Source organism: Melospiza georgiana, chromosome 18 (genome assembly GCF_028018845.1).
Source record: "Melospiza georgiana isolate bMelGeo1 chromosome 18, bMelGeo1.pri, whole genome shotgun sequence".
NCBI lineage: Eukaryota > Metazoa > Chordata > Aves > Passeriformes > Passerellidae > Melospiza > Melospiza georgiana.
This window is the reverse complement of record NC_080447.1, coordinates 11,335,466-11,356,511: the sequence shown is the minus strand read 5'-3', so window position 1 is coordinate 11,356,511 and position 21,046 is coordinate 11,335,466. Positions and strand designations below refer to the sequence as shown.

Sequence of the window (21,046 nt, the reverse complement as noted above, 5' to 3'; positions counted from 1 at the left end):
GCATTAATTGGCAGGCTTTATACTCTTTAAAATACAATTTTTCAAATGGTGAAAATCAAAATGTGCTCAACATTTTCCCCATTATATGAGGATAAAAAAAATTAAAAGGAAGCAGCTGTGCTAGCAGCATTCTTGAGCAACTGTATTATTCAGCTGGATAACACATTTGAACTCTCCTCCAACATCCCAGCTAAAGGTACTGCTGAGGAGTTAACCAGTTGTTTTCCATCACGTCTGCAAGTTTGTAACTTCCAGCTCCCACACACATCCATGTTAAAAACCATATTGCACACATTAAAATTCTATATATTTAGAATAAAGGTACATTTGCTTAATTAAAAAAATAGTTGCATGTCACTCTCTTCTCTAGAGTCTATTTTTGCAAATGCCAATTCCAGAACAGCTAGGAACACTGAGCACAGCACTGTGGAAATGGATGGGATCTGAGCCATTTACAGACAGCAGCAACAAAACAAAAGGGAGCTTTGGGAGGAGAACATATTTACTCTGCATGAATTGACAGAAATATAGAAAATTTACAGAGAGAAAAAACTATTTGTAAAGGTAAAATCCTCTAGGACAAGGATGTTTTTATTGAAATCATGTCAGAAATGGTGTAGCCTTCTGAGAAGGTTTATAAAAGGCTGGAAGAAAACACATCACTCCAAGGATCCAGTCTGATGTGCACCTAAAGCTGGCTTTTCTGCTGTGGAAATGCCATTGCTGTTTGCTGTGCAAACAAAGCTCTTCCAAGGGCTCCTTCCTCCCAGGGGTCAGAGCAGCTCCCTGGTCTGCCAGGTCACACAGCCATGCAAACAGGCCCAGGCAATGGAAATATAAATAGGAAAGCAAAAATATCAGAGGGCTACAAAAGCCATAAAGCCCACCCAGCTCATGGGTGAGGATGGGCTGAGCACAAACTACTGATGAACAACAATCCTGTTTGCCTGTAATTAGATTTTGTATCTAATTGAAGCTCATTTTGTGGGCATGGGGGCACAGGGGGAGGGAAACAACCCAGTGCAACTATTGCCTAAACCCAGGTATCACAAAAAGGCACAGAACTGATTTTCTGTTTGCTGCTGGATCTGCCCACCCTCCTGCAAACGTGATGGTTCAAACAGACTATGAGCTGTCAGCATCTTTACCCTGCTGAAAGACTGGGGAAATGAGATTAAACTTTCAGACACTAACAGTACAAGTACATGTTATCAAGCCAAATAGGTCAAGATGTGACTCAGCTTGAAGAAAAAACTCAAAGTGAAATACACAGGTTCAGACATTACTCATCTGCAGTCCTTGCTGAACAAAGGAATTTAAGACAGCCATTCTTCTTCTGACTTACCCATAAACTATTTCTGGTCTAGGTTGGAAGGCACTGCCTCCTCTGCAGCCAATTAGTAAACAGCTTCTCAAAGCTGTAACATTATACTCTTGGCAAAGAAAACTATTTAGCAAAGCTTTGGAAAAATTACAAACCAGCAGCTCTCTTCTTAATGTTCCACAATGGCAACCATTCAGAACCTTCAAAATCAAAGTATTTTTGTAGCATATCTTTTTAATTGAAGTAAAAGCAATGCTGCATATTTATTAAACAACTTTTCCCATTTACTAAGAACTGTGCCATCCTGCTTAGCATAAAAACTCCTACATTAAAATATGAAAAATTAGAAACTCTCATAATTAGAAATGCTCATCCAGACCTATTTTGCTTTTCTGTATTAAAAAACCACTTTATAATTATACAATTCATATTCTGTTTTCCTCTCACCACTTTCTTTCAGTGCAACGAAACTTGAATAATGACCTATACAATTCATTTCATCTCAGTTTCTCAACAGGTATATCCCATTTACTGCATCTCATTCAAATCCCTTTATATATATCTATAATTATTCCTGCCTAAGATTTTCTTTGATGGTTGTTGTTGCTGCATTTGAGTTTTTCAAACATCAAACTTCACAACAATCTGTAATTAAGTGACTGCATTTTGCAAAGAGAATAGAAGCCTAGACACATGAATACTGAAAACACACTCTAATTTTTAATATTCAAATATTGGTCTCCAAGTCCTGGCTTTTCAGGGACACTGGATTTTGCAATTTGTCTGAAGTACAGCTGCTGTCTAATTACAGCTGGGAATGGTAGCAGGATCACAAGCTCATTAGCTGAAGAAGTCAAAAAATAATGATCTTAAAAATAAGAATATATTATTTGTAAAGTTTTTTTTTTTTTTTACAGATTAAAAGTGGCTGTCAGTTAAATTTCTGTACCACTAAAGTGTGTGGGGTGCTGAACATTTACCCAAGTGCTGGGCAAAGTGGGAGACAAAAACTGCAGAGAAGGAACCAACCAAGGGCATTGGGAACCAGACCCTGGGACAGGCTCAGCTCTGCTCAAGGGTGGGCCCAAGTTTCTTCCTGTGCTCATTGTCCATACATTTGAAAACTCCACAAGAAAGGACAAATGTATGGAACAATGCAGTTAAAGAAGCCCACCCAAAGCTGAATGTTGGCCTGTAGTTGTATCATAAAGGGGATGCTATAATTAAAAAATAATGTTCTGTTCTGCAACATTATTACTGACTGAACCAAGACTGCTGTAGTACTGTATTTCTAATCTTTAATAGGAGCCTTTCACTCAATATCCACCTCAAAGGACTGAATAAATTAGTAAGCATTGCAATAAAGTTATTTAATGCCAGCTTTTATTAAATTAAAATTTCATATTCTTTGACAAAAATAACACACACCAATTCATCAACTCTAAGAAAATATCCTACAGCCTCTATGAGGAAAGCAATATGCCAAATGTTTCATCAACAATATCAAATACAAAATCATATTTAAAAACGTATTTTTAAAAATGCAACTTCTATTGATACTTCTTTCAAGCCAGGAATTATGTGATTTGTCAGTACCAGTAAATAAAAAGCCCCACAAACAACTTTGTTATATAAGTACAGAACACTCAAAGAAGATTCATCACTATCATTAAGTCACACAGCTGGCACAACAGCACCATAACAAGTAAAAGACATCCAAGGGTGTGAGTAAGCCTGGTTCAACATAAACCTGAGATAAGCCTCAGTAATCAAAAGAAAATTTTCATTGTGCCTAAACTCATAAATTGTCATGAATTCCAATCCCACACCAAAACATAGCCAGAAGTGTTACTAATATAAGTAAAACTGTGAAAGCATACTGGGTCAAATCTGTTCAGTGTCACATCATCCTCCTCCTTTATCTCCCTGAGAGGAATGACATCAGAAACTTGATAAGTAAACTACAAAGGGCTTTAGTTGCTTTGAGAGGTTTCTAGAAATACAAAGTATGTAGTGTCAACAAGCATCAAAAGATTATTTAAAGCTAAGAAAACTGCAAGATGCATTGGGTGATGGAAGAAAGGAGGGGCACTGGGAGAAAACCTCCCTGAAACTTGGCTTGCAAGTTCATCAGCAAAAGTATTAACCATTCTTCCATAGAGGAAGAGGAAGAAGAGAAAGGGAACACAGCTTCTGACTTCTGTAATCCTGCAGCGCTCTGACAGAGAGACCTCAATTCCTACACTTCTTTAATTCTGGATCTTTATTTGCCAGTTGCTCCAATGGCCTTTGTGGCTCCCTGTGGGTCAGTGACAGTGGCTCAGGCCCTGCTCCTTGCCCTGTTCCTCTGTTGCAGGGCAGCACAGCACAGCACTGCACCCTGGGCGCAGAGAGCAGCAGGAGCTGCATCCAGCCACGTCTCCACGCCAGGAAAAGGAGCAGAGCAGGAGCAGGCAGGCTCATTCCATCCATCCAGCCCAGATGTGGCTGTTCCCAGGTGAAAACTCCTCAGTGTGTCTGACTGTTTGTTGGAAGCCATTTGCTCCTCCACACACTGCCCTGTTTTCCTACTGTAAGAGAAAACCTCCACCTTTGAACTTGTTCTGGGAGCAAGAATCAACTTGTGAAAATTCAGCTCAAGCAGTACTTGAACACAAAGCAAAGGCCAAAACAGCCAGAAGAACTCAGCTGCACTGACCCAACTCAGATCACTGATATATAAAGAAGTTCTCATGTTAGATACTTCATTAGTTCTTTTTTCAGAATTAGTAAATAACTCCTATCAAATCCTATTAGTCACTGACACCATCCAAGCATAACAGCAAACAAATAACATTGGTCAGAGCACAACTTCCCCTCTGCTCCTCCTGCACAGCAGCCAAGGGCTGCACAGCACTCTGCTCTCCATCTCCTGCTGCAGAATGAAAGTTCAGCATGAATGACACACCAGATCCTGTCACCCTGCCCAGCCCTCTGGAACACCCACATTCCCTCCAGCTACCCATGCAAACTTCCAGTCTAAGCTGCATTAAAGACAAGCCTGGAAATTCTACCCTTTCTAAAGCTTTATTTTAAAAAAATACAAATAATCAGAATGTTCTACTGGTTATTACCTTCAAAAGAGATGCTGATGTCCCAGTTTTGGAGAGTTTTGTTACTGCAGACACTGAGGAGCCGTTTTCTGGTTTGGCTTTTTCACTTGTTTGAGTTTTATTTACTCCAGGCACTTTGGGCACTGAGCCAACACTCCTGCTTGCTTTCTTCATTCTGGGCTGTCTGTTTATGATGCATTTACAAACAAATCTACAAGCAGAAAGAAAGAGACTTTAAACATAAAATACAGATGAAAAGCAATGTCTTTTTTTATAATGTTCTATTTAAGACCAGACATCCAGAAGAGCAGCAAAGACCACAAATTAGAGCCAAACAAAATGCATGTGACTGACCAATGGTTTTTGCCTTTTTTTAAAGGGGATTTTGGCTAAGGACTAAGCTCCACTCCAAATTATAATAATTTCTTTTTTTTAAGTTCTTGTTCCACAAATGGCATTGAACTGAGGATATTTTCTAAGTGACCCATGTAGCTGAGCTCACTCGTTAGCCAGCAAAAGAAAGGCTTAGTAGGGAGCAATGTCCTTTATTCCTGACTGTGGGAAGGAAAACACTGTGGGAGTACTCAGGCAACAGCTTAACTACCAACAACACTGGATCTGAGAGAAGATTACCAGTTCAGTGAAACAGCAGTTGTGGAGAAAAAAATCACTGTACAAAAAATCCAAACAAGTTGAAAAATTCAGGTTCCCTCCAGCCAGTTATTAAAAATCACAATAATAAACACACGGAACTTTACAAATTTAACATGAGTGGTGTGATTCTGAGGATTACCTGCAGGAAGGAGCCAGAAGCAGCTCCCTGGGCTCCATGGCCTGCAGTGGGGGCACTCCTGCAGCCTGGCCCTGCTGTCTCTGAACTGCCAGCACTGCCATTCCACCCACACGCGCTGATGAACACTCAGAAAACAAAGCTGGCTTTATCCAAACCAGGAGCAGCCACAGCAGAAAACTGCAGGTATTACAGCAACAGCAGCTGATTCCAAGGAAGCACAGACTGACAGGAGAACAGCCACAGGAAGAACCTGAAGCAGGGGCTACCAGAAAGACCAGACACAGCAGGATCTTCTCCTCCTGCAAGAGGGAGAGCTGGCAGCTGTTTTCCTCATCACCCTGAGTCAGATGTCATGGGATGGAAGATTAAAAGGACAACATCCCCACTCCACTTTCAGTCTGAGGGATTCCAGGTGGAAGTGAGTGATCAGGTTTATGTCAGCCCAGTATCTCACAGCTGATTGGGAATATGTTCAGTCATTTCCATCTCTTAAAAACTGAAGCATTTCAAAGGCACAAAAAGCAGACTGATGGCTGTGTGCATGAGACATCTGACATAACACAGTGGTCAGAAGTACTAAATAATTTCAGCTAACAAAATTAACACCGTACCTTTACACACACTCCTTCCGAGCACCACCTCAGCTGCACACAAGTACATTTCAATTCTGACTTTGATCAAAGTCAGTAAAACTGCAGGAGTTTTGCCTCCTCAGATCCCTAAGCACTGTTAACAGAAGCAACAGGAAGCTTCATCTTAAAACACTGAGAAAATTTGTTTATAGCCTCCAGATTCCTTTAGTTCTGAAAGCTGCCCTGAACAGACACAGAGAACTTTGTTTGCTGTTGCAGTTTCATCATCACAATGTCAAAAATGCACCAGTCCTGCCATATAGCCACAAGTAATCAGAACATTTTCACAGAAGACTAAATAACTGAGAGATAATTTGAAATGAGAGGCTCCTTAGAAAACCAGAACCCAAACCAGAAAAGCCCCATGAAGGCAATATGTTTGTTATACACAACTAATATTAAGTGGCACAACTGCCTACTAGATTCCAGAAGCAGATGGTAACACTGGCTACCATCTAAGTCACCACACTTCTATTTCTTGCCTTTTTCATGCTTATGAGTCACTTACTTCTGCTTTTGATCTTATTCAACTGAAAACTAAAACTGAAAAATACTAAAGAGGATAGAGTTCTTTAGTAGAACTGGCATCTTTACTATTGAGTGGTTATTTCTGTTGTTTTACAGACATAAATAAATTGCACACTTGAGGAATAACCAAATGAATTTTCACGGTTTCTAGTGAAGTTGACTGCATTTTAAAAATTATCCCAAAGAAAAACTACACAGCTGTGATAAATCAGTCAGTCAGAACCATCCCTTTTTTGATGGTCAGAGCTCCCAGGAGGGTTGGGTCCCTGGCAATGCCATGACTGTGCCACCCTTGCCTGGCAATGCAGATCAGGCAGGAGCCCTGGCTGGCATGGGGACAGCCAGCACTGCTTGCAGTGCACATTTCCACGCCTGCAGAGCACAGTCAGCAGCCCTGCCACACCTTGCACAGCCAGACACAGCACACACGAGTTTGCATGCACAGTAAACACAGTTGGATCTGTTTACCACAGCAAGGAAGAACAACATAACCCACTGGGTGATGGCCTCAGAGAGATGCAGGCCAACATTGCCTTTTACAGAACAACCCATTTCTACTGGAATCAAGATATCTCAGGGGGCAGCAGTGACAAGACTCTGTGAACTCAAATGTTTCACTGTCACTATAGGACACAACAGGAGCACACACACCACTGCTCAAGGTGAAGAAAAGGGAAGTTTATTTTCTGATTCTAACATTTAGAGTTTTCTAAAAGAGACAGTGGATTGGAGGGCGACAGTGCCACCTCTCCAATGACACTGGACAACTTAAGAGTCTACCAAATTTCTTCTATAAAGAATGTAAAACACTAAATTATTTACAGAAAGTGTGTGAAAAAGTTTACTGCAAAAATGTAAACATCAGAAGGCTTAAAAAATCTTAAAAAATCAAAGTAGCATTTTTTTATCCATGAGAAGTGTTCCTGAAAACATGCCACAGTGTTTGCTTCAGGAACAGCGACTGCAAAGCAGTGATGGAAGAAAGCAAAACTCAGCAATGTCAGCTAAGTATAAATCCTCATGTTTCATCACAGCATTACTTTAAAATATCCAGAAATTTGACACTCAAGACCAGTATTTTTGATTCACTGAAACTCAAAGTTAGAACCACATTTCCAGAAATAAAAGATTTAAAGATACACAGAGGACAAGAAGGCTTAGAGACCACTGTTCCTGTTTTAACTCCACAGAAACAAAGCCTTAGTAGTTAATTTCCTAATGAAAGAAGTTTACACCATTAGAGTTTAAAAACTGAGAAAAATATACAAATGGGTGACACAAAACAAGAACAAGACATCAATTTGCATTACAGGTTCTAAAAGCAGCTGCTTACTAAGAGCCCTAAAGTGAATTTATGGCCTCTGTGCCAATTTCTCCCCTCCTGCCTTCTCCAGGAAGGAAAAAGAAGATGGGGTTTCAGCACTGAATACAGGAGACATCAATATTGTGTGACTGGAAGCAGAAAAGGCCCCGCTTCACCCAGTTCCTAAAAAGGCAGATATGGCAGATAAAACTACTTTTGTAGTAGTTGTTTCTGAAGAACACAACCACATTCCTTAGGAAGAAAGAGTATTAAGAATCAGCAATAATCTTGTTTCTGTCCAACAAGAAAATTTAACAATAAATTTTAAAATAAGAAATAAAACTCTCCAACCAAAGGAAGCTTTCTGAAGAGTAACGCACAGCATTAACAATTCAAACGAGAACAAAAATATTATTTCACTATTGTTTTAAAAAGAAAATATTGCATATAAAACTGTATTTTATCTTTTGCCCTAGGGAGAAAGAAAGAATTGCTGAAGACTTCCTTTCCCTTTATACACACTTCCTCCTCAAAAAAAAAAGGAAAAAAAGGCACTGCTAAAGAAAATAGTCATCAACAGGCAGAAGACGTTAGTGGAAAACATTTGATTAATGATAGCACAAACAGTATCAATTAATCAAAATGGAAAAAAGCCAAAACAACCAAAGCATCAGATAGAAGGACTGCATTCCTGAAGTGCACTGTAAGTGCTCCCTCTAACCTGTATCCCTTCCCAGGCGTCTCTCTCTCCACAGCACACATAGTCCAGCACACAGCAAGCTCCGGAGGGCTCTCCCTGCTGCTGTGGAACCAGCCTGGCCTTTATAGCAGCTGCACACACAACTGCATAAATAATAATTCCCAGCTGCTCTGCCCAATAGCATGGCTCTGCTGCTGACTGCAAGCTGATATGATGCACGCAGGCAGCCAACATGCAATGCTCCCAGCATTACACTTCACAGCCCTGAGCAGGGCAGGGAGGGGATGATTCCTCACTGTGATTATTTTAATATCATCCTTTATTTAATCTGCTTGTTTATGCTAATATTGTTGTCACAAAAGTGAAGAGTAGTAGTTACAGGAGTACAGAATATAGTTTCCTGTGCCTGGAAGACAATAGAGGGTTGAGCAACAAAAGTGTTTTTGAGAGGCATCAAGCAACACTACCTACTAAAAATAGTGAATTATTAAGAAAATTATAAATTATCTTAGAATTATCTTTTAAGGGAAAATAAAAGAAGAAAGCAATCCCTCAAATGTGAGGCTACTGAGCACTTTTGGAAAATCAAATACCCAAGTTACAGAAGAAATTGCTCACATCTAAGAGCAACAGAGTCAGTACACTTTCACTCTGTATTTGTGCAAATTCTTTGGTTTTGATATATTCAGGCTGACAACTTTGCCCAAATAATTAGGGAATGACGTTTTCAGGTCACTTATACAGTCCCAAAAGGCAGAAAAGCAAAGAGATTATAAAATACAGCCTCACCAACCCCCTGTAAAACACAGACACAGAACTTTCCCGAGTCTCTGCAGACAAGACAGCACAGACACCATTTCATATCTGGAATATGAAAGAAGTTATCTAGAAAGAGACACAGGTCTCCACATCTATAATTTCAGCCTGCAAGCTGTACAAGCACTCTACAACAATGTCTCTTGCTCAATAATTCCAAAAACATGATATATAAGCCACTGGATTCCAGCAGCCCAGAGCAAATAGTGCATTTCTTTTATTGCTTAAGATCAAGACATCAGTTTTAGTGACTTGCAAGTTTGCTGATGCTAGTGGGTAATTTAAGATACCAAGGATAACAGAGAGTCCATGGAATCACAAAAACCCTTATGAGACTAAGTGGACAATAAAAACAGCAAACAAAATTAAATAGAGGTAAACACAAACACATCTATCTCTCAGAGGAAAGCAACCTCAGCTTCAAATATAAATGTGCTCTCAGTGTGTCATTACTGCTCAGCAAAACTCCAGCATTCTGATTCACAGCTTCATTAAACCATCAGTGCAGTGTGTGAAATAGGAAAAGGAAAAAAGCAAAGCAATTCCAAAAATTATTAAAGAAAGGAATAGAGAATGGACCATAAAACACAAATATCACACTCAACAAATCAATTTTTCGCCCATCTACCCACCCTTTATTGCTATGTGCAGTTCTTCTCTCAACCTCAAAAAAAAATTCTTACAGATCTTAAAATGATCAAGCAAGAGGCAAAAATAAGATCAAAGGTATATAATAGCTCCCATGAGATATCTCACAGGGATCATGACAAAAGCCTATCAAATCTGGAATGGCATCAAGAAGGCAGGCTGGGAGTGGCTGTTAAACATCTCTTCCAGTAAAAAACTACAACTACTAACCAGCAAATTAATTTAGAGCCAGATTATAAATTTTAAAAAAAAAAAAAGTGAGCTGTATGTTTAATGTATGTTGTGTGAGGAGATGGGGAGACTAGCCATGCACAAGGCACAGAAATTTCCTAATGGCTGTTCAACATCTGAGCACAAAGGGCTCAGAAACCCCCCTGAGCCAAAACTAATTACAGGCTGGGAGAGCAGTCAGGGTAGGAGGGAAGATTTTGGGTTTGGGCTTTTTCCTGAGGCATCTGCCCCCAGCTGCAGGTGGGCTGGAGCTCCAGGTGGGCTGATCCCTGTGCCAGCGTGGGCAGGGCCTGCTCTGCTCCTGTGCTGAGGGGAAAACGCACAACTGGGAGGAAAATACACAACTGGGGAGAAAATACACAGCTGGGGGGAAAATAATGCACAACTGGGAGGAAAATAATGCACAACTGGGAGGAAAATAATGCACAACTGGGAGGAAAATAATGCACAACTGGGAGGAAAATAATGCACAACTGGGAGGAAAATGCACAACTGGGGAGGAAAATAATGCACAACTGGGGGGAAAATACACAACTGGGAGGAAAATAATACACAACTGGGAGGAAAATGCACAACTGGGAGGAAAATGCACAACTGGGAGGAAAATGCACAACTGGGAGGAAAATGCACAACTGGGAGGAAAATGCACAACTGGGGGGAAAATAATATACAACTGGGAGGAAAATAATGCACAACTGGGAGGAAAATAATGCACAACTGGGAGGAAAATAATGCACAACTGGGAGGAAAATAATGCACAACTGGGGGGAAAATAATGCACAACTGCGCACTGCGCTGCAATACAGATGGAGCACACAGGGCTGCAGGGAGTCTTTTAGAGAGAAAAGACTTTTCTACTACTTTCTGTCTTAAAAATTCTGAACACCCTTTGCCAGTTTTCCATTACAAGTTGTGGAATTAAAAAAATAGGAATTCTGCATTTAAGTTATGCTATCCATCCACTGTTTTTAAGCTGCGTTTGCTATTGCTACTTCTCTTTCAAACAGAAGGGAGGAAAGAGAAGAGCTTTGGGCAAGAATTGGCTGTTGCACACCTCAATTTCTCTACTCCTTCTTTGGAGAAAACTTCAGAGCTGTAGCTGCTGCAAGCAATGTGGAACCGTTGCAATACTTAACATTCCAGACAAGTGACAGGAACATTTACAGAACTCCTGAACTCACAAACTGTGCTCTAAAGGCCTTTTCATAACAAAATTAAATTATGTAGCCTTGTTTTCAAGCTCCTATTTCAAACAACTGCTATTTCGAACCACTGCCAAGGAAAGAAAAAACAACTGTTCATCAGCTAGCATGGAGAAACTGTTCTACAGGGAAGGGCAACACTGCCCACAACTTGGTATCAGCAAGAGATTCTACACTGATGGCAGCTTCAGAAGACTTTTTTAATTAAAAAACTTTGAGAAACAGAATAACAGACCAGGTAAATCCTTATCTAACTGGTATCCATCATTAAAATGATTACAAAACATTCTATGTCAGCCCATTAACTACAGCTGCTCACAGTGCAGATCAAAACACCAGCCACATCTCTATAAAGTAGGGTTTGTTTCCTTGGTGTTGAAAATACAGGTAATTTAGTTACACAGCCATTTTTCACTCCTTTTGGTAAATTTCACAGTTTCATCCCAATGTTAAGCCACACACTACGAGAGGCAGCACATACCTATTTCCTGGGTAGCAATTGCACTTCTATGTCAGATTTTACAGGCTTGAGCAAGCAGCAGACATGTCAACCTTCCCTGTAAAACCCTTGGGTTAGTTTTCTGATGAAACAGAGCTAACTCCTACAGTGACACTTGCTTTCCAGGAAAATAAAAAAATTAACACACAGATTTTCCCAGCCAGAGGACTGGCCAGCTTTAAGCATAAACCCCAGTAATCTAAAAAGTGATACTTGATCAGTTAACTCCATTAATTGGAAGTGCTCTTACCTGTTATTCCAAGTAGGGTCTAAAGCAAGTGTTACTCCAAAAATCAACAACCTTCCAGTTCCAAAGGTGTATTTAGTGTCCTATAACCTTAAGCATGTACTGTATTGCTCACACAACAACCAAAGTCCACTGGTAGAATGCTTGCAGTGTTAATTGCTGTGATTCCTCCAGCCACGAGTCCTACTGACAAACTCATACATGCAAATTCCCCTGGCACTGCCTGGCAGCCCTTCCAAAACCAGCCCTGGCAATTTTAAAACCAGGGGAGTTGGTAGAACAGCACAACAAAAGGTGCAGGACCAACACTACGGCTTCCTTCCCTTTCAAACTCACTGGCTCAGCACACAACATTTCACTGCCATGTTCTCTCTGTCTCTGCCCTGAGCAGGTGGCCAGTGGTGACCTCCTCCTTCCCTTTGGTGCACTGTAAATGTTGTCAGCTGAACTCAGACAGCAGCAGCTGCAGCAAAGGTTTCTGCTGCACCAAGTTCCCAGGGAGGAGCAAGGCAGGCAGCAGGCAGTGCCCAGCACAGGAGGGGGACAGAGAAGGGACATGCAAAATGCCATTTCAGAGGCAGACCAGTGGCTCCCAGCACACTGTGTGACAGGTAAAACCTGTAAGAGAAGTGATTAACTTTGACTGGGTCTCATGCTCATCCAAAACACTCCACCAGATCTCCAGTTCATGCAAAATCCAAACACTCCCAGTCCTGACAGCAGGATGGTTATGGTGACAGATCTGTTCTTACCAGCAGTTGATTAATTCTCAGCTTGAGGACGTTCTATTGCCTGGACATCTGGAGCTGGGAGGTGACTGAGTGCTCACCATGTCCACTTCACCCCCAACCTGGTCTGACAACATTCTTGAAGGCATTGCAACAAGAAAATCCCAGAGGACAGAGAAGCAATAAAGAGATGCATGACCTGAGGAGCTTCCCAGGCCCCAGGGGCTCACAGCTCTGGGATTCCCAAGCCCAGGAGGACCATCCTGGGCTCAGATGCACAAAGCAAATGGCCTGAATGGGAATGGCTCATGCACAAGTCAATCTTGCTAAGGCTGGGGGAGAGAAGTGCCTGCTGAGGATTGCTTAAGTTAGTCATGAAAATAACTTAATTGTACCTTGCCACCTAAAGAGGCAGTCCCACCCCTTGCTCAGTCCTCTCCCTTCTCTCCACTCTAGAGATCACAGCTCATTTTTGATGAGTTGGTCTTTCAGACAGATCAGGACTGATGTGACTCACCTTGTAATTGCTAGATACTATGCAAAGGAAGCAGCGGGACTGGGAACAAGAAGGAAGTCTCATCCTTTCAGAGATGGTGTAGCCCCAAATTTGTTTTAATTCAGTTTCAGGCTATTGGCCTCTCAGCAACAGCCCTGCTTTAAATGAACCTCTTACTGTCCCCTACCAAGCCACCAACACTTTCCAAGCCAGGGCACAGATGAACTGTGTTATTTTTATGCTATGACCACGTCACTAAACAGGCACTGAGGGGTCTGAAGCCTGGCTGGCTGCAGATTTCAATCCTGTGCAGTGGCCCACATCTTTCCTCACCTCCAAGACCTGTCAACAGCACACTCATTACACAGTTTAAAGGCTTCAGGCTTGGCAGACAGAAGCACATGCAAATCCTTCCTAAACACTCTGGTGTCACTAAGGGAGGAGCAGTTACTGGCCCCAGTGTGGAAGCTCAAGGACACAAATTTGAGTCATATGGAAGAAAAGTCCTTGTGACAGCATGGAGAGGTTCCCATCTACTGGTAATTTTTTATTTCCCCAGGGAAAAAGGGTAGGACTATTTCTCTTCCAAATTTTATGCCAAGCCTTCTGGAAAAGGGTGAATCACCAGGCAGTTTATGGAGCTGCCATTCCCTGGGACAGTTGGGTTCAATGCAGGAGCAATGCAGGATTCTACATGGGACAAAGCCTGGGAAAGCACCAAAATCCCAGTACAGCATCCCTAGCTGATGTAGCTGCTGATATCCTCATGGAATGCAAAGTGCACTTTCAACTCTGAAACACTTTTAAGGTATTTCTTTGAAAAGCTCCTGGATCTCCAGGTTTCCTGGCAAACCTTTGATGCATGACTGAAGGCCTCAGAATAATTTTTCCTCCAGCAAAATGCAGTCTTACTATTAAAAAAGGCTATACTGAAGTATTTTCCTTTAAATGTCCTTTATATTACAACGCTAATGTCCATAACTGATAGACTTAATTTTCTTCTGTAGATAGACACTACTTATTTCTTACAGTTGTGTACATCAGAAAGATTTTGAGAAAACTGTCAATAAGTTTTTCTAACAAGAATTTGTATGATTTCACATTTTTAACACAGCAAATGTAGTTCTGAATATGAAAAAGTGGACTGAAATTTTTATCTGCACACTTGAATCTATACCCTTTAAAATGTCTTTACCATTTTTCCTGAGTTTTCACAAACAGAATTTGCATCTTTTACAGCAATATCTATCCCAGCAAACTATCAAAACCTTTGGAGAACAGCATGATGGCACCTTTAAACTTCTCCAAAGTCCCAGGCACACCCATGCTGCAGGCTGAGGAAACTTTCTCCTGTAGTTTTGTATAAAACTAGAAAGAAAAGCAACAGTAACGGGGGAAAAGTTTATGTCACAAAGTTTTCATATTAACATGACATTTCTTTATGACCTCAATATAGTTCAATCCAATGCTATTGCCACATTCAAGGACGCATCTCATATTTACAAATCCTAAATCAAGAATAATTTGATGACAACAACTGTATGCATTTAAGAAGTTCATCATTTCCAAGAGACATTAATTGTCCATCTCATGTAAGCAGGTGCAGATACAAAGTAGCTTTGCATGATTCTGTCACTGAAAGGAAAGGTTCTGGTTTTTTTTGTCACAGAGAGAAATAAAAACAAAACTAAAACTTCAAGTGTACACAGTTACTCAGATTTGTGGAAGGAATCATGCCTATAAAAGTAGCTTTGGTTTTCCTTTTCTCTTCCAGAATAGCCTATATTCCTTCAGGGACTTGAAGGAAATATTTGCCATTAACCATTTAAAGTGCTGGTCACTTGTTAGGGAAGAGCAAATTGAAACATGCAAGACCATTGTCTGAAAAGACACTGCACAGCAGATGCTACTTTAAATGCACACCCATTATCAACCCTCAATAAAAGAAATTTTTTGTTTTGCTAAATAAAAGAAAAATTTAGCTCAGTATAATCCAGCAACTCAGGAAAAGGAGAAAAAAAAATTAAAAATCTACGGCTAAAAAGAGAAAGTCAAACTTTAGCAGATCATTTTTATAAACTTGCCCACGTCACTTAAGACTTGTCCATACAAAGCCAATATTCTAGCAGAGAAATACATTGAATTATTTCAATGCTGGAACACTCTCCAGCACCAACCCTCCCACAGCAAAGAAATTCTGCAGCAGAAGGCTCCATCTGCCAAAACCACTGCGTGCTTTTAATTAAGAACATCCACAGACATGCACTGAGAAGAACACACAAAGTTTCAGGGAGCAGTGAGAATGGCAGCACCCTGGTCATGCCTCCCAGCCACCTCCCCAAAGGCAGATCCCACAGAAAGCCTTTACTCACTGCAGGTGCCTGTGCAGAGCATGAGCCCCACGCTGGCCAAATGACCAAAGCCAAGGAAATGCTTTCAGCATCCAAAATACACAGATACTTCCAGGCTGATGTCATCAAATACATCACTCAGTACTTCAACTCTACCTTAACTCTTTTTTACTGTTATTTAAATACTACATGTTAGGTGCTCAGTTCATTTTCCTGAATAAAACTGCATATCTAACAGTTAGTTGCACCAGTCATTACCTTGGCTCCGTTCTGGCACACAGTGATGGAAAATAAAATTCATGCAAGATTTAGCTGTCAAAAATGTCAAACTAAGTTTTGAAGCAAGTAAAAACTTGTTATTTACTCTTCTGAAATTTTGCTTTAGTGGCTTTATAAAAATTTAATATGCAATAAGTGACTTGTTCTAAACATTTTTTTTTTGTGGATTGACACCCTCCATAAAGTCTCCTTTCACCTAACTTCAGAATTTACCCTTGTATTATTCTTCCCTGCAATTTGGGAAGCTACTAGCTTTGCCACTGATTTACAACACAGTATCAGTTCTTTGCAAAACTGAAGCACCCTGAGAAGATGAAGATCAAAAGTCTGTATGTTTGATGAAGATCAAAAGTTGTAGTGCCTTGTAGGTGTAGGACAGTAAAGTCTTCTTTCCCAAAGAAAATCATGCACATATGTGTGAAAACTCCACTAATGAATTATTTATGTTTAAAGATAGAATCCTGTGATTATTTCCAGGCTGCACTAGTGCTAAGTGCTCCAAATGGTGCCTTCTCTGATCATTTCAGCTGGAATAAGCTCAAAAGAAACAAGTAATGGGTTCCTTGTAGCTAGTCATGTAAGGCTACCATTATGTGCATAAATCAGCTTCCAACACTGCTCTTTCTCCCTTTTTCAGTAGAAAGACCAAAAATAAGACTAAATGGGGTGATTTTTAAGGCAGGAAGTACAAGCCTCACATTTCTTAAGCTGTTTTCCCAATGAGCAATACTGATTCAGTCCCATTAATAGCATTACACACTGCTAGGACTGGATCCTTGTTGGCAACACAGGCTCCAACTCCACAAGGTCCAAAAAGAGCTTCTGAATTACATTAGTGAAAAATCTCCTAAGGAGTTTCCATAGCCTCCACCTACTGAGAATCTATTTTCCTCCCTCATACCAACAGTAAAGCAAAAATGGCACAAATTTGACTGCAAAATGTTACTTTTAAGTACATAGCTATCAATACATAAAATGTTGATTGCATATCAGATTTATTTTGTACAAGTAAATCTTTGCAGCATAAAAATATCCATCCCAACATAAAAATATCCATCCCAACATGTGCTAAAGGCAGAAACTTCTAAAGCTCAGGAAGTTTTAGCCCTAGCAATTGCCACCTTTAAATGATGTTCAGGTATAGCTCAGGAAAATTCCAGCTGGCCCAAGCAAGCCATGCCAGTGCCCATGCTGACAATGCCGTGGCTAAACACCTACCAGACCTCAGCCTAATGCCCAAGTTTGATTTGCTGTGTCCATACACACTCTCCATTGATGAAAATCTTAGCTCTGGGTTCATCCTGATGCAGAAAATACCTTTGGGAGACACCTGGAAGGCCACAGAGATCACACCAGCCTAAAGCACAAAGAGAAATGAAAAATACCACAGAGCTGCAAATCACAATAGAAGGTAACAGTCCATGACACCTGGAAATCCCTGCACTGAGGTTTTCCCACTGTGATGTTCCACCATCATCAGACTTTAATACAACAAACCCTCAAACAATCAGAGAGAGAAGACAGATCTTTACTGATGATCACACTAAAACACATGTCAGCAATTAGCTTGAGCAGATAAAGTAACTGGGAAAATGTGGGCTGCATTATCTAATTAGATGGCCCTTTATTTGACAGGAATAGGAAAATATGTTAAAAATATCAGAGAGGTTTTATTCCCAATTATGTATCATATTCAAAAAATAAAGAAAAAGAGATGTATCTTCAGCCATACAAAAACATCTGAGAAATCAAGGGGTTTTTTTCCTTACTTCATGTAGTTTACCAGCCTGGAATCTGGTTTTTCCATTAGCTGAAAGTGAAGTGGCAGTGTTACAAGAAACATGAGACTACTCCCGTCTCAGTTTCCCAGTTTTAATCTCAGACTATTTACAATGACCTTCTCTTTTCATTTAGTTAGCAACTACCTAACAACACTCAACCAGGCTGGAGACAGAGAAGAAACTGCTTCTCTTCTTCTGAGCTACTACAGCCCTACATTGTGATCCACAGTGTTAAAAGCAGCCAGGGGCTTTAGTTTGCCTATCTTTCAGCAGCCAAAGTCCACACCATTAATGAAGCAGGAAGCAGCTCCAGAAGGTTTATGTTTGCTCTCGGGGTGAGCAGAGCTTGCACAGACGATGCCCTTCAACAGAGCCCACGGCTCCTTGGAGCTTTTTTCACCCAGCAGAGCCACTTACATGACACATTTTCTGCTACAAGAGAACTCTGTTCTCCAGATCCCAGCACAGACAGACACTTCACGCGATCACAGATGGTGCTGTGGAGAGGAGGGTGCAGTTTGCGGAGCATTAGCACAGCACCGCATTGTTTTTCTCTCTAAAGACACAGCGTACAGAACCCTCAGAGCAGGCTGGTGACCGGATTTGGCCCTGCTATAGGAACCTGCCTACCTACATCCCGAGTTATACCAGGTCATGACAGACTTGCAAGTGAGGCACAGGATGGCAGACAGCAGGCACAAAACTGGAACTTAAGAGGCTCCTTCAGCCCTAAAAAGGCAGAAAAGCCGCGCTCCAGAGAAGCATGACACCAGAATGCAGACAAAGGTGCTCCCGAACACACCAAACCCAGCCGGAACGCTGCTGAACGCGGGCACTCCGCGTTCCTCCTCAGGGAGCTGCACACGCACCCACCATCCCTCTCCCAGCCCGCAGCGTGAAGCGAACGATTCCCCCAGGGATGCGGACGCGGGCCAGGCTGCGCCTCCCCGCCAGCCGGCACCGGCGGCCGCTCCGCCGCTCCCCGCCAGCCCCGCGGGTTCCCGCACCGCGGCTGACAGCGCCAGGCCGGCCGGAGGGTGCCGCGGGCGGCCCCTGGGGCGCGGGGGACCCGAGCGGGCGCGGGGCGGTGTCACCGCCGCGGGTGACAGCGCGGCCCCTCGGGGGAGGCGGTGCGGAGGGGCCGCGCCCGGGGCTTCCCGCGGCCGCGAGGCGCTGCGGCCGGGGCGCGGGACACAGGCCCTGCCGGAGCCTGCGCGGCCGCGGGCGACCCCCCGGCGGGCGGGCGGGCGGGGGTCGGGGCCGGGCTGCGCCCGCCGGCGCTCGGCGCTTACCGGGGCAGCCGCCGCCTCCTTCCCGCTGTTCCGCAGCCCCGGCTCCGGGGGCGCCGCGCGGGCCGGGCCGGCGGGAGCGGGGGGGGCGCGGAGGGGCGCGCGCACGGCAGGGACCCCTCCGCCCGCCTCCGCCCCGCCCCCTGGCGGCACCGCGCACGCGCCCCCCGCCAGCCCGGGGGCCGTGAGGGGAAAGGGCGGGGCCGCCCCGCGCACGCGCCGCCCGTGAGCGCGCCCCGCCCTCAGGGCGGCCCCGCTCCGCACCTGAGCCTCGGAACCGCGGGGTAGCGGCTTCAGGTAGGGAGGAAAAACTCTCAGGTGGCAGAGCCCGGCCTGTGTCCCAACACATCGGGTCATCTAGAACGTGGCCGTGAAGTGAGCGCCACGTTCAGTCTGTCCTCAAACACCTCCCGGCACGGTGACTCCATCACCCCCCAGAGCAGCCCGTTCCGATGTGTGATTAACCCTTCTGTGGAGAAATTACTCCTCGTGTCCAACCTGAACCTCCCCTGGCGCAGCCTCTCATCCTGTCCCTCGTTGCCGGGAGCAGATCCCGACACCTCACGGCCTCATCTCCTGTCAGGGAGCTGTGAGGGACAGAGGGTCCCCCCTGAGCCTCCTTTTCTTCAGGTTGAGCCCCCCCAGCTCCCTTATCACACTTGTGCTCCACACCCTTCCCCAGCTCCGTTGCTGAGGGGTGGGAGGGCAGCAATGGCCCCAGCCCAGTACCCACATCTGGGACTGGTGAATAAATAAATTATTTTGTGGGTTTTTTTGGGGCGAGGGAATAAGCATGCATATTTTAAGCTCCAGCACCAAGTGTGCACAGTGCAGGAAACGTGTGAGTGAGGGAGCTGTGGGTCTTGTAAACCTTACTGTCCAGATCTGTAATTGTAGCTTTTCATTCGAGTGAGAAGTAGATGTTCAAATGTGTGTCGTGGCTTAAATGGGCTAGAGTTTTCTTCACTGTTCAGCACAAACCCAAAATATAGCCCGTACTAGTCACCTTGAAGAAAATTAACTCTACCCCAGCCAAAACCAGCACATTGTGGTAGGAAATAGCTCTCCCTTCTTAGGTGACAAGAACTCCTGCACACAAGCTTTTAGAGTCTGAGCTCCCTTCAAACACACTAAACTGAGCTCAGCTGTGTAGCCTATCATGTGCAGGATGTTTGACTTGTCACAAACAGCCAGCAACTGAAGTTAATAACCCCAAATTGCAGCGTGGGTGCTTTGGTGGGAGGTAGAGCAGAGTTTGTGTTTACAGACACTGCCTGGGAAATGCTATGAACACACTAATGAAGACAATGTGCTGATTTGACACATTCCTGTAAAAGTTTCCCTCTATTTAGGCTAAAGCTTTCCCAACTCAGCTGTTTTAGCAAAAGAAACATTTGAGTGTAAGACTGAGTTGCGTGTTCTCCCTTGAGGTACATTCCTTCCTAGAATTCACAGGAATACAGAATTTGTACGTTGCAGACTGGTAGGGCAAGTATGATTTACAGTCCCCTCACTATCTTTGGTGAAGTTAAATTTTCAATATTATAAATCAAAGTAAATGATATCTCTATTACATCAGAATTCCCTTTAAAACCAGCAGGATGTGTGCTGCCAGATATTGCAACATCATTTGATTTACATGGTGGGAAAATTTTTCTGTGTGTGCGTCTTAGAAAGTCAATTTCGTGAGATGCCCTTCCTTGGCCATTTCTTTGTCACTCTGCCTGCTCCTACCTGGTGGGGATTCCCCTGCACAGACAAGGTGCACTCGTTTGACAGTGAAATGCTCTTTATGCTTAAATAATAATGATGTTTATTTTCCTACCCTATGACCAATGTTATTCTGCTATAATTTCTGCTTTGTGATACCTTCAGCAAAATGTTGTCGTGTTTCCACCTTCGGGTTGATTTTGAAGTTATCAGCTAAAAAGTGGCATTTCAATGGCAATAATTCTGTATGAAGGATGTGAAAATTGGCTGCGTTTGTTCTGAACAATGTATTTCTCACGACAGCCCACAAAGGGCTCAGCTTTCTGCTTTGCAGCAGGAAGCAACCGCTCAGCTCAGTGAATTAATGAAGGAGCTGCTAGCTGACGGTGCATATGCC

At 42.9% G+C, this 21,046-nt stretch overlaps 1 protein-coding gene across 1 annotated transcript in view; it reads right to left on the bottom strand.

The window, feature by feature from the left end:
* SPECC1L (sperm antigen with calponin homology and coiled-coil domains 1 like) overlaps positions 1 to 19,018 on the bottom strand; it is a 65,571-nt gene extending 46,553 nt beyond the window's left edge. Inside the window, exons 1-2 of the mRNA XM_058036760.1 lie at positions 18,943 to 19,018; positions 4,438 to 4,627 (exon numbers count right to left, since the gene is read on the bottom strand). Of these exons, the coding sequence (XP_057892743.1) occupies positions 4,438 to 4,590 (153 nt within the window). The 5' untranslated portion in view covers positions 4,591 to 4,627; positions 18,943 to 19,018. The remainder of the gene's footprint in view (positions 1 to 4,437; positions 4,628 to 18,942) is intronic.
* Between the last annotated feature and the right edge of the window lie 2,028 nt (positions 19,019 to 21,046).